This window comes from Ruditapes philippinarum, unplaced genomic scaffold, assembly GCF_026571515.1.
Source record: "Ruditapes philippinarum isolate M1 unplaced genomic scaffold, ASM2657151v2 ctg1294_1_1_1_1, whole genome shotgun sequence".
NCBI classification, from domain to species: domain Eukaryota; kingdom Metazoa; phylum Mollusca; class Bivalvia; order Venerida; family Veneridae; genus Ruditapes; species Ruditapes philippinarum.
In genome coordinates, this window is record NW_026856860.1 from 66,935 (window position 1) to 83,033 (window position 16,099).

Consider the following 16,099-nt stretch of genomic DNA (forward strand, 5'->3'; position numbering starts at 1 on the left):
CATAATTATGCCCACTTTTCTAGTACAATGTATTTGCTTTTATCATACTATCCTGCGTTGAGAAAAGTGGAGCGCGCCGCTCCCTATAACAGCTCTTGTTTGATATAGCAATGCCTCATATACTGACATTTGAGCCGCGTCACGACAAAACCAACATAGTGCGTTTGCGACCAGCATGGATCCAGACCAGCTTGCGCATCCGCGCAGTCTGATCAGGATCCATGCTGTTCGCTATCAGTTTCTCTACTTGTAACAGAGTTGGTAAGCGAACAGCATGGATCCTGATCAGACTGCACTGATGCGCAGGCTGGTCTGGATCCATGCTGGTCGCAAACGAACCATGTTGGTTTTGTCGTGACGCGGCTCTTTTTTTTTTTTTTTTTTTTTTTTTTTGTTATTACCTATTTGCAACTGCGTATATCTTATCAATTATTTGATTTCATTAATCAGGATACAAGTGTGAAAAATACGAAAACTTTGCGAGTCCATTTGAATAAATATGGTCAATAAATGAAAGTATATGACAAATGATGATAATTTTATTAGTTTATAAGGGTATTGTAGTTTTATAAGTTATCACATAATCTATGGTGAAATAAAGTTCATGCTGTTTTTTCTTACAATACAATAATAGAATTATAACTTGAACAGGAGTAACATGCTATAAACAGTATATAGTAAATTTAAAATGACATTATGCCTTCCAAGGGTATATGTATATAGTTAATGAATAAGTAAAAGTCGAAATAAGTTTACATTTTGTCATAATTCCTTTCAATTTCATAATTTGCTCCACATGAACGATAAATAACTCGCGTGGCTTAAGTAATTTGCTGTAAATGTCTATCTGAAATTATCTGTAACGTAAAAGTCGTTCTATTTATTAACTGTTGGTCAATCACCAATATAATTAATAGTTTATCTTTTGAAATACCGGTATATAATCAATTCAGGCCAACTTGACCATGAAAAAAATGAGCATAATGTTGCTCTGATTTTGAAGAAAAAAAATTCTTTCAGACATTTCTGTTAATCAGGGTCTTTCAAAAGACCCTTTGTGAATAATGATGTCAACATTTTCTATTGTATAATGGCAACTTTTGAAGGATAATAAATAATCTGCTTTGGAAAAAGTTTATAAGCTTAACCCGGGGTCGTAGGTCTGAGCCCTACTTGTACCATGGCTGTATTTCCTGTTAATATATCGAGGTCAAAGGTTTTAAAGAAAATCCCTAAGCTTAGACCTCATGTATTTGATTGGTCAGAAACTGTCACAGAATGTACACTGACCAATGAAAATCTTGATATTTGTGACAGAACTCACAAAAAAAGTTTTTTATAACATTCAGGCCAGTACTGCATACCTCTTGGAAGTGGATTCAGACCTGATTCAGGTGACCTAATTTCTTAAGTTCGAATCCCGCCAGGAAACTAATGATATTTTATGACAATGATGTCAGAAATATACCCATCCAGACAACAAAAGGTTGATGTTTCTACCCGTGCATGATCTCCGCTCCAATCGTAAAGCTTGAAAGTTGTTAATTGATTTTTACAGTATCGATGTGACTTAACACCAACCGAAAGAAGGTAAAATAATTCTAGGATACAAAATATGTTATCCTTTACCATTGTGGATTTAAAATATGTGGTCAAAGAAATGTACTTATCTCACCGGCTCCAGATTTTACAAAGTAATAGAACATTTAAATGACGAGAAATTAAGAACGCCGCTATTTTATGTGTTTGACTTGACTTGACTTGGATAGACAAAGGCTGAAATGCTAGCGAGTCATTTATATAAGCTCGATTTCGAAACAAGTTCTTGCAACTTATATTAATCACTTTCCAAACCAACCAGTACTGGTGTCATATAAAGAAACGATGTCATGACCCGATTAGGGCTCGAACCCATTATCACAGGCTTAAGAGGCAGACACCTTAACAAGTTGGCAACCGTTTCCCTTAGTCAAATCTTGCTGCAGAAAACCATCAATAACGAGGCATATTTGAAATAATATCTTTGCGAAAATTTGGCCTATTAAAGTTGCTTTACTGTTTGAAGCATGTGGTTTTTACATAATCCATAATTTTATAAATGACTCCTGTAAATTCTAGAAAAAAAATCTAGAAATCGCTGCGAAGCAACTAACCAGATTTCCTGTTCCGGGAAGGGGTTTTTAACAGCTTACATAAAAATGTCTAACATTGGTTTTAATTTTAATATGACATTAATTATTTCTCACGAGTGGTATAATTTTAACAAACACCCTTACTGTCATTAAACAGTCTCCAAATGTTTAATAAATAAATAAATAAATAAATAATTATAATAATAAATAATACAATAACTAGATAAATGAACAAAAGAATGAGCCACCTCGTTGCCAGCAATAAAGTAAAAGTAGAAAAAAAAATCTGAATGAATGTAATGATATTTCCGGTAAAAATTTGAAATAATAAAAGATGTAACCGACCCTACAAGATGATTTCGATGAAACTTCATTTTTATGCATCATCAGAACTTTCTTACATAGTGAGATCGTCAAAATCTAATCACTTTGTTCTTGTGAATAAGCCTTATCAAATTTCCGTTCAAATTAAATCTTGAAATATTTTTGTTTGTATTAAAGTCAAACTTCGAATGAAATTTTTAAACATTTTTGCACCTGCCAAGTTCAACAGGAAGTATATGCGGAAGCACTTTAAGCATGTCCCTGATTCCCTGCTCTACAGATATTGTTGACTGGTACCCGAGCTTCCGGATTTTTGCATACGACACTTCATAGTCTCTTTTGTCTTTATCTACGCCTGAATTTGACTCAGTAATTTTGCAGCCTTCAACATTTTTCTGAATAAGCTGTGCCACTTGTGATTTTGTCATGTTCATTTTTTCGTCACCTACGTTATAGGCCTGTCCTTTCATTTCGGACGCATGCTCAACGGCAAAGATAAAAGCTAGAGCTGCGTCTTTCACGTGCAGGAATGTGCGCCGGAAGCTGCCTTCGTATAGGTCGAATTCTTTAAGCGTTAGTCCTTTATATGTAAGATCATTTATAAGCAGGTCTAACCTAAGGCGTGGTGACAAACCGAACACAGTTGCAAGTCTTAGCGCGATTCCACCAACGGCAAGAACCATTTTCTCCCCTTCCGCTTTGCTGCTGCCATATAGTGTCAGTGGACTTATGCTCGTCTCTTCCGTACACAGTCCTTCGACAGCGCCATAGCATGAGCCTGTGCTGGCATAAACTAATATTTGGTTAGCAGTTTTGAATTCCGTAATATTTTTTGTACCTTCGATATTTGTGTTAATGGCGCATTCTGGGTCTTTGTCACATGCTGGGTAGCCGACAATAGCTGCTAGATGAACTATGGCGTCCTTTCCCGCCATCACACTAGAGAGATGTTCCCTATCACGGATGTCACCTTTGATAATGTGAAGGTTTGCGTCGTCTGCTATTGGTAATAAGGGGCTTATACCCCAGAAGAAAAGGTCATAGAGCGTGACCTCGTGACCTTTTTCCAACAACATTGGAATCATTGTTGAGCCGAGATATCCCGCACCTCCTGTTATTAGAATCTTCATGCTTGTTCTTTAACTGGTTCCCTAAAAGCAGTAAATGAAAACATAGGTAATAGCTTGTTCATTAGCAAGTCGATGATGTCACCGGAAGTCCAGGCAGGACCATTTTCATGCATGCACTCGAACTCTGTGCTTAGCAATAATCATGATAATGGCGTACGAAGCTCGGTTATTCTTTTAACTGGATCACAATATTATCTTTACAAATAAAATACAGAATTACGTCATGTAAGTTTCGGCTGGTCTAAATATTGTAAGGAACCAATTGCAGACACTACATAAAAGAAAATGCTTTTATCTATTATCGGAAGTCTGACGGAAAAGGCCGAAAAGTTGCGACTGTATATTATGCTTTCGTCTCGTTATAAATTAAAGACAACTGAACAAGAAAACGAACAAATGAACGAACAAAGAAGAAATTTGGACATGAGTTGCGAATATCGCTTTATGAGCTTATTTTGTCATAAAACACTGGGCCGTTCAATCAAATTTTAAAGAGTTTACATAAAGGGACTCTATTTTATATTCATTTGTATTAGAACAAAGACAAAGGACAAGGTCAATATTTGCATGAAACATTTAACATATTGACGCTGACAAGCATGGTCAAACTAAAGATAAGTTGCCTTCTACAAAAAAAATTGTTTCAAAATTGCCGAAGAAGATAATGAAACGTAGTCTTGGATAAAAGCTTCAAATACAGTATAAGGATTTGATGCTAACAATAGTTGAGTTTGATGAGTTTGATAAGATTGAATAGGAATCAAAAACAAGTGAAAATGTCATGTATAAAATATGTAAATGTAAAGGAATCAAATGCAAATGTAATGGAAGCAAATGTTAATGTTAATGTTATGGAAATATAAGCGTCGGTAAATATCATGAGTGGTCATTTGCGTCAAATAAAAGAAGATTATATTTTGTTTAATAACACGACGGGTTGTAGAGCTTAAAATAGTATTTTGCCTTAATCCTGACTTAAATGCTGTTTTAGTTTTCAAAACTGACGCTATCTTTGGCTTAATATCCCTTATGACCTCAAAGGATCTTACATGTATTATTTTGAAATAGTGTGTCCACATGTTATTGGGACTATTATAGATTTTTGTCATACAGGTTTCACAGACAAAAAATAACAATGAAATATCATATTGTTGAAAGTTACTTTAGAGTCAGAGTAAAAATAATGAGTACACATAAAAATGTCCTAAAATCTAATTAAATCAACAAAATTATTTTATTTATTTTTATTATTAGATATATTGTCTTCTAACCACTTGCCATGCACCGCTGTGGAATTGAATCTGACCCACAGGCCCTCAGTAGCCCATTCGTGCCTAAATAATGCACGGAAGGCACGCCGGAGGTCTTCCTCCACCACTAAAGCTGGAAAGTGGCCATATAACCTTTGTTGTGTTGGTGCGAATAAGCGACGTGAAACCCAACCAAAAGAAGAAGAAAAACTTTGTACGACGGTTTAATCATCTATTCGGTTTCATTTATAAGTGCATATTTTTTATGTTTCAATAAACACGACACGATGGGTAGGCATCAACATTTCTGGTACTTACAATTTTTATTAATTAATAGAAGTATAGAATAATGAAATTGCAAACGTGTTCTTTCATAAAGATCGTCTTCCACAAAATGACTCACGTTCCAAAAAATTGTTTAAGGTAAAAGTTTGATATTTATCTTCAATCAAATATTTGTTAACCCAAAAGGGTTAAACATTGTTTTATCCGAAATTTATCAAAGCAAACAAATACCCGCCATTTACATAAGAAAGCAATTTAAACTATGGCATACGTCATTCCCTTCCGTCTCACATCAAGGTGCAATCGGATTGTCTTCGGCTATCATTCATAAAAACCGAAGACTGGCGGAAAGGGCCGAAAATATGCGACTGATAAATTTATGATATAGGGCATTTAAATCGCATTTTAATCAATTGTAGAATTAAAAAAAAAAATAGAATATAAATGATATTCTTTTCGAAAGCAAATTATATTATGAAACATTATAAAGTAACTTCCATTAGCAAAAGTATCCATAAAAAGCCAAAATTTCCAACGTCATCTTGAGACTTTCAGTGTTTGTGTATCAACGTGTTCTTGAATTTATGTTTTTGAAATATAACTATTTCATTTCCCATACAAATACCAATGAAACAAACGAACGAATGCACAAAACAAACAAATGTGCGCACGGGCGGACAAACGAACGAACGGATTTACAAAAGAATGAATGTAAACAGTCTCTCAAACAACAACAAAAAAACCAACAAACAACCAAAATAAAAATATAAATAAACCCTGTTTAATGCAACTAAATAACAATTTTTAAACGAATTTTATTTATTTATTTATTTATTTATTTATTTATTTATTTATTTATTTATTTATTTATTTATTTATTTATTTATTCATTTATTTATAAAAATTAAAATGTATAAAAACTATTTTTGTAATGGTACCTTTTTAAATTTCCCAATTTCAAACGAATCACTTTAAGTTAAATATCTAAAAATATATTTTAAGTATAAAATTTTAAACCATTATTCCTTTGGTAAAAATATAAAATGTTTTGACAATTATAACTATTATCAATTAATTAAATCTTACCATCATAACGTGAATGTACGTATATATATTTTATAGACAAAAAAACGAATTGCCCATACATGCTTTAGGGCTTGATTTTAATTTAAAATATGATTTTAGTGGTCAATATTTTTCCTACGCAAACAAGAATAAACAACCACCTCTTAAACAAATATGGACAATTATTTATGGTGAATTTTTGATATAATCTTAACAAGAAGTATCTTTAAGAAAAATACTTGGTCAAAGTAAGCGAGGTTAACTTGTATATTATTTCTAAGTCTTCGATACTTATCTATTTGACAGAATAAATAATCGGGTTCTTTCTTTTGAAAACTGGAACACTGCAAGATGTATGTGATCCTAAATTTACCTGGCGTGTTTCGGTAGGCAGTCGGTAGGCAATTCTTTTTTTTTTTATAAAATTGCTTAGATTTTATCAAAGATACAAAAAATATCACCTCCCTTTATTTACATGAAATATCTCCCTTTATTTACATGAAATGTTAAATTCGGTAATACCTTTCAAATAATGCTTTTTCAAACTTACAATATTGATAAATCTTCATTTGAGTATCAGATTTATGATATGAAATCATAAAAATATGCGTTACAGGATCTTTAATTTAATATGCAGAAATATGCGCAAATTATTAACATTATATCAATTGAACACATCAACGATCATATAATATATTGGACACTTTTTTAGCATCATAAACTTTGATTTTCGATATTTTCATGTGCATGAACAAAATAACATGATCGTGAACGTAATTGGTGGTCTCGTTCTTTTGGACAAAACTTATAACTGAGTAAGTTCCTATTTGATAAAAAGTTTTATTTTAGAACTATCCTTAAAACTTTATCTTAGAATGGCAAGAACTATCATTTACATTTCATTTTAGAATGGCCAATGAGATTCCAGAATTTCATTTTGTAATTTTAAAATAAAAATTCTTCTTATAGTCAGTTCTTCCCTGTAAATTTTACAGGAAGTTAAATTGATTTCAGACTGGCTGTCGACGAAAGAAAATTTATATCATAAATTTAGATTATTTATAGATTCAAGATGTTACAAATATGCAAATAGATGATGTTATAATGCGAGATTATAAGATTGACATTAACAAAAACACGGGTTTAGAGGTATACAAAGCTCTCAGATATTAGACACTTAATGTACATTAAAACTGAATTTGTCTGATATTAAAATACTCCCGCCTCTTATGACAGCTAATGTTTGATTATTTTCCTTGAATATTTAATATTATTACATATTAATCATATTTCGGAAACAAACTACGAACAATTATTTCCATTAAGCACTTTTTCTTATAGTAGCTTATGTGTTCGTCTCCTGTTTATGTTTTGAGTATTTATCAAATATTTTCGTTTAAAAAAGAAACTGGAAGGATACAAACTGCGCGTTAGGCGAGATATGTAAAAAAATCGGTATATTAATATATATATAAAAATGATATATAATTATTATATCGTCATTATGTTTATTGTACATAGATCTACTTTTTTCATTATTTGTTTATTGGACCGCCGAACATGACCACGGACATTGTGAGAAAGTTTTGAATCTCTTGATATTACATGTATTTAACAAAAACTTGTTAATTCAATAGAAATATCAAAATAATTTATTTAAAACTGGCGCAAGAAAAATAAAAAAAAACGCCATACCAAGAGGAGAAAAGAAGGACAGTTATTAATGTTGATATAATGTATTATGTTTATGAATACATAAACGTACCATTCTGATTTAATTATGTTATTTGTTAAAAAAAATAAAAACTAATCTTAAAAAAAAACTCTTTAATTTTACAATTTATTGAATTGCCTTAACTCATCGTTTGACAAAAGCTCTTTTAATAAATGTATCCGTACACGGATTTATATTACAATATAAAAATCTGTGACCCGTAGCATCCCTTTCTTCCACCCGAATGAGTCTTGGAGACTGTGACACATTTTCGGCAAAAAACAATCATCATTTTTTGTCGTGCCAATAACAAATCTTTTGAAAAATGATCAATAATTTATTTTAAAGTGTACAATAGTACTATAAAGTGTACAATAGTACTATAAAGTAAGTATAAAAATATTGTACAATTTAAAAGAAATATTAACCTTGTCTGATTCATAAATTAATCTCGTGCTATGGACACCGGCTAAAACAATTTACTGTTAGTTAGCTTTCACTTTTTTTCCCGTGATTGACAAATATGTAAATATGGTCTAACGAGGTAATTAAAATTTTAAATGACTTTGACAATATATCTGACGACTGAATTTCGAACGAGGATGAAAAGTTCAATTTCATTACAAAATTATGATTTTGTTCCTGCCCGTGGCAGATCAACTCTTATACTTCCATATCAATCAAGTTAACATATTTTGATCTCAACAAAAAAATGTCACCCATGTAATATCATTCGAAAACAAGCGACCTAATTCAATCATATTTATTTTTAAAATTGAAACCATAGCAACGAGTTCTAGTAGGCCTGTTGACATACACTATAAGTATACATTTGCTAAAAAACAATACATAAAAAAATAATAATTACTGACCAAAACAAAAACAAATAGGAAGAAACGATTTTAAAATCTTTAATATGCTGATACTGATATAAAAAAAGACAAGAACAAAATGTATTATTACCTTAAAGTTATCCCCAAAATATGACCCTTCTATACTTGTGTCCAACAAGTTATGTGGTGATTTTGTTTAATATGCCCGTTATAACCCGATTATTTCATAATGCTATTTTATATGCAGAAATTGGTGTATTTGATTGGATTATCAACCAAGTAATCGAGAGGCGGCTGTTTGTTTAAACCTGTCTTTTTTCATGTTTTAATTTTGCAAAAAGGGGTACAAGAATTGCAAAGAGCCGAGTCGGTCAGTTTTCGTTCATTCCAAATTGATTTAGCACAAAAACGAATTTTTAACAGTTAGTTTTATATTAACATTATGGAGGGATAATAAAGTATAAATTATGTGACAATGTTTTTAATAAATAAAAGAGAATGAAAATAAAATGACCTAAGTCGTGAATTCTGATCTGCAAGTTTAACTATAATCCGCTTATGGATGTTTAAATTTCAACAATGAGAATAATCGCGGACTTTTAAGTGAAAAAAAATAATCATAAAACTGATTAGGGAAAAAACATATTATTGACAGATAATAAATTATACTTTTCTCAAATTTGATATTAGAAAATATGTGATGATGTGTTCCTGTAACTAAAAAAGTAAATTTTTCAGTAAATAAAAAAATAGAATAAATTAAATCTGCAATATATAAATTTGAAAATAAGAAGACATAGTTTGAAAGGTAAAGTTATATATCTTTGATACCGGCAAGTTCCGATATATTTAAGGCGTCCGGTTAGCTCAATAGGTAGAGCGTTGGACTGTGCATCAGGCGACCCGAGTTTGATTCCCGGACTGTACAGGTCACTTTCGTCTAGATTGATCATGAAGTCTTTTCTACGGTCATTTGCAATGTACCTCTGTTCTGGCATGTACAGAAGATTCAGTTCCTTGCGAAAGTAAAGGCAACTAGTACTGGTAAACTGCTGGAGAGCTTGCCCATGAACGGTGCGGTGGCTGAACATTCAATGTAGCTTACTGCCGTGATACGGAGTGAAAACTACCAATTCCACTACCTCAGATATATTTTGTTAACTAAATAAAACAACAACAACAACAAAATAGTTCAACTGCATGCAAAGTTGCAAAGTTGCAGTCAAGAAATAGTCAGAAAGTGTTCTTTTGTTCAAAACGGTAGAGAGGGGAGTTGTTGTTGTTGTTGTTGTTGTTGTAATCTTAAGCGGGTACTTGTGGTTATTTGACATGACAGGACTGGAAATATTATTTCGGGATAAATGTTCATTTAGATGTAAAACTAGCTCCATAACTTGTATGCAAAGTTTCAGACAATTGCTCACTCTATTTTCTATAATTATTCTAATTGTGTCAAATAGCCATAACTTGAAAAGTTTGTCAACGCTTTTCACGCAAATCAGGCAAAGAATAGCACAAAATACGATTTTTAATTTATTTTTGAGTACATATTTCTGAATAATCTTTTGCATAAAGTTCTGTGTGATGTGCCTCAGCATAATTATAAGTAAGAAATTCAAATGTTATGTTTTTAGGCGGAGTTCCTTTAACAAACCATTTAATAGATCATGTATTATATATATGCATGTGTTTCAAACCCTTGCAGCCCAAACAAATCTTAGATAGACCTGTCCATCTTTCAGTCATAACAAAACCATTTATCATTTATAGGGATTTTTTAAGCTGCATGCCTCCAGATCAGCCAAAATATATTTGAAGAAATTTAACCTTGAGGGAAATTTGCTAAGATTTTAAGAAAAGTAAAAATATTCACAATTCAAGAAACAATTTTCATGAAATATGCAATTAATGATTGATTTTGGAGTACATTTATCACCATATTTTTACTGCATGACTAACGCATTAATGGCTATTTGTACACATTCTAACGTATTTTTGGCCATTTTCATAGTTTTTAAGTGTGCTTGAAATGTATAAACTACTTTCTTTACTTGACAATATTTTACATTTTAATATATTTTAAAGAAGAAATATGTTCATGCTTTAAAATATGTACTGACTGAATAGTTAACAATGCGGACCTGGTGTACCGACTAACCTTGATCTGCACTGGTCATATGTCAGTTGCCACTGTAAAGTTTTCATATAAAGATACATGATTGTATAAGCAGGAATGAAAACTCTTTCATGGGATTAATTTAGACGTGGCGTGACCCCTTAAAACATTAAAAACACAAAAGAACAAACAAAACATGAATAAGCCCAGGAGTTCCGATTGTTGGCCCCATAAAATTCTTCAATCCTTAATAATGAAAAAAAAACTTATAATAAACTGTAGCAAAATTACTTTAGGAGATGTACAATGTTTAACTTCTTTAGATAAAAAATAAAGTTTAAATGAAGTTTAATTATGAAACGACAAGTTTATCTTTTTTATAGACAGTCGACCTTTTCTTGTAAACAAGCTGAAAAATAATGATTTCCGTCATATGCAATGGCAGATTTGATAAGCCATATAAAAGCTATTTATAAATTATATAATAAAACAGATATGTACTTTTTAGCTGTTGAATATGATGTGATATGTACTGAAAAATTAATATTGACCTCGGCTATCGCCTCGGTCAATATTAATTTTTCAGTACATATTACATCATATTCAACAGCTAAAAAGTCCATATTTGTATAATATTTAATCAGGAATATTGTCTTTTTACATCTGATTTAAACTTAACGACGCTAAAGATGTGCATCTTTCAGTCTGGAAAATTCCAGTCGAAAAATTCAAAATATATTCTATTTAGTGGACAGTGCTAAACATACGGTGGCGTAGAGGTGACTTTTGTGCGTTTTTATTTAGTTCGTGCGCACGAGATACTATGTCGTGACCACGAGTTAATAAGTCGTGCGCACGGGATGATTAAGTGGTGCATACGATATATTATGTCGTGCTCACGTGAACACGACTTAATTATCTCATGCGCACGACTTAGTTACTCGTGCGCACGACATAATAGATCGTGTGTACCACTTAATTATGGATTTAACTCAATACAGGATTGGAGCAGTACCTCTAGACGCTTGCAGAAATCATGATCATAAAATAGACAAATATCGTTTTTTTCGCCGATTTTTACATTTTTCATTCATCATCATACATAAATCGGTGTGAAAAGACGAATTAGACCTATTAAAGTTCATTCCGTTGGGTGAAAAGGCAAGATTTTAGCATTTTAACATTCAAGCGCCTTGTCCGGTATATACCGGAATTTAGTGTGGTGCTCCAATCCTTTTTTTTAGACTCACTCCTTAATTATCTAGTGCGTACGACTTAGTAACTTGTGACCACGACATAGTATCTCGTGCGCACAACTTATTTGTTTAAGGTGAAGTGGGAATCTTGATGTAGAGCCAACCACGTTAGTAGTGAACGTTCAGGAGCTCCACTGAAGTCCAAATTCCAGAAGCTTAATACTTTAAATTTGAATTTCTTACAAAGATCAGATAATGCAGAGAAAACAAAAAATGATAAGATAATAAAGAAATATTTTAAAATTTCAATTAAGAATATATATTGAGTGTGGTTTTATCCGGATTTGAGTAAAACACGTCCAAATGCTTATCAATTTTGACCTTTTTGCATGATCATTCTGAAAATTTAAAGAGAACGAATGAGATGAAACACAATGTATTGGTGTATCTCTACAATAAATGATTCACACTTCCATTCCCGCCATGACAAATGCCTCAGTGGTGTCCCTTGAAAGTGTATAAAGCTATATAATCTGCTGCAAAAATCATTGTTTGAATTTTGAAAAAGAATACACCGCTTGTATGAAATAAATATGGTAGTTAATTGCCTTAAAATTGAATGACGCATGCACAAATCATTGCTTAACGGATAAAACCCTACTAAAAGTAGCAAAATTATATTTTGTTTCGGAACATTTTATTCTGTTTATGTACATTATCCATGTGTATTAAATAACAGAACAACATTTTCAGAAATCAGCCGTATAATAATGAAACCAACATAATTTCACTGTTGATAAATTTGATGAAAATATCTTTATACCCTTTAATACATAGAAGATATTTGTGTTTTATTCTATAAATATAGGATTCATTTTCATCGAGTGATATGAAAATAGATATTTCATGAGTGGCGGTATTGGCTAAATTTAGAATAAAGTATTCCGGCAAGACACCAGTGTAAAATACGGAAAATGAAAATATTCATTTTATTTCATCAATATTTCATTTATAAGTATATAATAAATTAAAATATTTAACAATATTACACAAAAATCTAATGTTTAATTTCAGCTGGAAATCATTCCGCCTAGGTGATTGTTTGGCAACGATTTTCTTTTGTCTCTTCTCTTATTTATCATGTAAACAAAACTATGAGGTTATAATCTGGGATCTTTATTAACAAACATTTACATACCGATGTAACAATACTTCAGCAAACAAAAGGTATATGCTCCAACCAAACAACAAGACTTTTCATCTTATGCATATCATTAAACAACTTAAATTTTAGTCAGGGTATTTCTAAACATTTTTACATGTCAATTTATAGCGCATCCTGTGTTTTCCCCCGCAATGTTAGCGACGATATATTTTAAATTATTATACACTTACTAATGAAATATTGATGGAAAAAGCGTATTTTCATTTTCCGTACGTTCACTGTAAACATTTATTTTTCACTGAAGTGAAAAATATTTCCCGTATTTTCAATTGTCTTCGCTTTTCTTTTATACATGTACATAAGATTACTACAGCCATATCATGAAATATCTTATTTCATACCACTCAATGAAAATATATAAATCCGGTATTTATAGAATAGAACTTCTCCATTTATTATCCTACTAAGTGTTACTGAGTTTTGAACTAACTATTTTTTCTCATATATTATTCATTTTTAAACATGCTAAAACTCTCTAATGGACATGTAACCTGTGCATTATCAATTTTCGGTAAATCAAGATTATTGTCCGTTATACAGGTATTCCATCCATTCATGAACGTGTAACACGAACGTAAAGAGGAAACGTAAAAATCGAACAAACGACTTTTTATTGTCAGTTTTCCATATCGACGTCATCGCGACACCATGTGAGCGTGAAACATGCGCGTGACGTGGGTCGCAACATGTAGTGATTTTTCACGCTCACGGCCGGCATTCGGGGGGGGGGGAGCAAGATGAAAGGTCCTCTGTCCAAGCCTGAGGTGACTAAAAAGGTCATATAATTTATCAGAAACCCCCCTGTATTGTATGATAAGTCGCTAAATGAGTACAGGGGCACAGAGCCTGTAACTGGTAGGTTCCTGTTTTCTTTCTTTTTCCCTTTTTTGACAATATTTCGAATCCATCAACTATGTCTTCGTTTGTGCTTTTGTGCATGGAGAGAGCCGAAACTACCCAAAAGAGCCAGAAACGGCGAGCATTCATCCATACTTTGGACATGCGAGCTTGTCAAGTTTCAAACGCAAAATGACAAAGTGATTTGCTTTTTTACGCACGCTAGACAGATGTATGGAATAGTGTGTTCGTGAAAAATCAGGTCTCATGTTTAAGTGTCACGCTTACACATTACGTTCACGTCGCGCTCACGTATGAATGGAATACCGGCAGCTATTTCATTGGTACGCGATCCGTGCCAGGGACATGTCCATGAGTATTAATCCACGGACCACTCATTCTCAGTAGACCACGACACTTCATAAATTATAGCATTGAAAAATGAACTTTCTTGTATATTAAAATTCTATTACTTTTCAAAATTAATATACATGTATATAGTAGTATCTCGAAATGTAAAATATTACCAGTAAAGATGTCCTAGATTTTTTTCTTATAGAACCAGAAAATAAACATGGTCATTAAATGTGTGCATTTGGTATGGCGATTTTACTTTGTCTCTTAAAATAAAATTTCTAAAATTTTGATAGTGCCTACTTATTTATTATTCAACTGTCAAAAGTTAAATAATTTACGTCATCTCATATATTGGCAATTTATTAAGGACTCGTAAATGATAATTTATTAAGGACTCGTAAATGATTTTTTAATTGTCCCTAAATGATCCAATTTCCAGACAGAAAGAAATGTTAATACGGCCTCCTTGGAATATTTTTTTATAATGATATAAAATTAACTGATAACTACTGTGCATGTCAGATCAGAGACCGTAGAAAATATTTCATGATCAACCACAATGAAAGTGACCTGCACCGTCCGGGAATCGAACCTATGTCGCCCGATTAACAGTCCAACGCTCTACCTAGAGAGATAACCTGACGTAAAATGTAAACAGAGTATGTAAGGGGTTGTTAATATAAAAGGTAACAATGTTTAAATCAAATTTCAATTTTTTTAATTTCAATTGCACAAGTTTATCACATAAGAAATTGACACATTTCATTCTTCAACTATAAATTTATATCACCACTATACAACAGACTTCATTTCACAATCCTGCGAATAACACTGTCACATTATCAATGTTAAATAACAACCCAAACCAAAAATTTCAAAAGCAATATATGTATTATAACAAAATCTGAGTAAAACAATCATTTCAATGCTTTTGCTTTCATTCTCTTCAAAATATCACACGAAGCTTTCAAGTCCCTTTATTCTCAAAAACATTATATTTTCAGAACAAAAATAGAAACGAACCATTTAGGTCTAAATTGATTTAGGCCATACTTGTCAAAACTTGATCTGGAATTACTTTTTTAGCGAACAAGAATTATGTTTAGTATTCTAACAGTTATAGGTTCCAAATTATGTTCCGAATACATATGAGCCGCCCCATGACAAAACCAAAATAGTGTTTTTGCGACCAGTATGGATCCAGACCAGTCTGCGTATCTGCGCAGTCTGATCAGGATCCATGATGTTTGCTATCAGTTTCTCTACTTGTTATAAGGTTTGTAAGCGAACGGCATGGATCCTGATCATAATGGATAGTATTTATGTTTGTTTGTTTGTTTGTTTCATTTTACGCCTTTTTCCAACAGTATTTCAGTCATATAGGCGGGTAGTTTCCTAACCATCGTTCCTGGAGAGTTACACCAGTACTAGACAACCTTCCTCCGCGCTAAACTACCAAAGCATCTCCCGGGGATCGAACCCACGCCAGAGAGGTAACTGGATTAGAAGTCATCGACTCTAACCCCTCGACCACGGAGGCTAGTATTTATGTAGTAAGTCTACAATGTTTCATAAACATAAGGAGAATGATGTCTATTGTACATGTTCATCATGTACTAATGATTTCTATAGTAC

At 32.3% G+C, this 16,099-nt stretch overlaps 1 protein-coding gene across 2 annotated transcripts; it reads right to left on the bottom strand.

Moving 5' to 3' along the window:
• Nucleotides 1-571: 571 nt before the first annotated feature.
• On the bottom strand, nucleotides 572-8,997 carry LOC132747940 (GDP-D-glycero-alpha-D-manno-heptose dehydrogenase-like). Of its 2 annotated transcripts, none has more exons than XM_060737472.1 (2): nucleotides 8,864-8,997; nucleotides 572-3,607 (listed from the first exon to the last, which is right to left on the bottom strand). In XM_060737472.1, the coding sequence occupies exon 2, from the start codon at nucleotides 3,584-3,586 to the stop codon at nucleotides 2,654-2,656; it is 933 nt and encodes a 310-aa protein (XP_060593455.1). In that variant the 5' UTR covers nucleotides 3,587-3,607; nucleotides 8,864-8,997; the 3' UTR covers nucleotides 572-2,653. The 2 variants fall into 2 exon arrangements, with proteins under 2 accessions (XP_060593455.1, XP_060593456.1); XM_060737473.1 differs by lacking the exon at nucleotides 8,864-8,997 and adding an exon at nucleotides 6,060-6,146.
• Between the last annotated feature and the right edge of the window lie 7,102 nt (nucleotides 8,998-16,099).

Excerpts from the sequence above, each read along its gene's own strand:
- LOC132747940 (XM_060737472.1), bottom strand. The coding sequence starts at position 3,586 with ATGAAGATTCTAATAACAGGAGGTGCGGGATATCTCGGCTCAACAATG.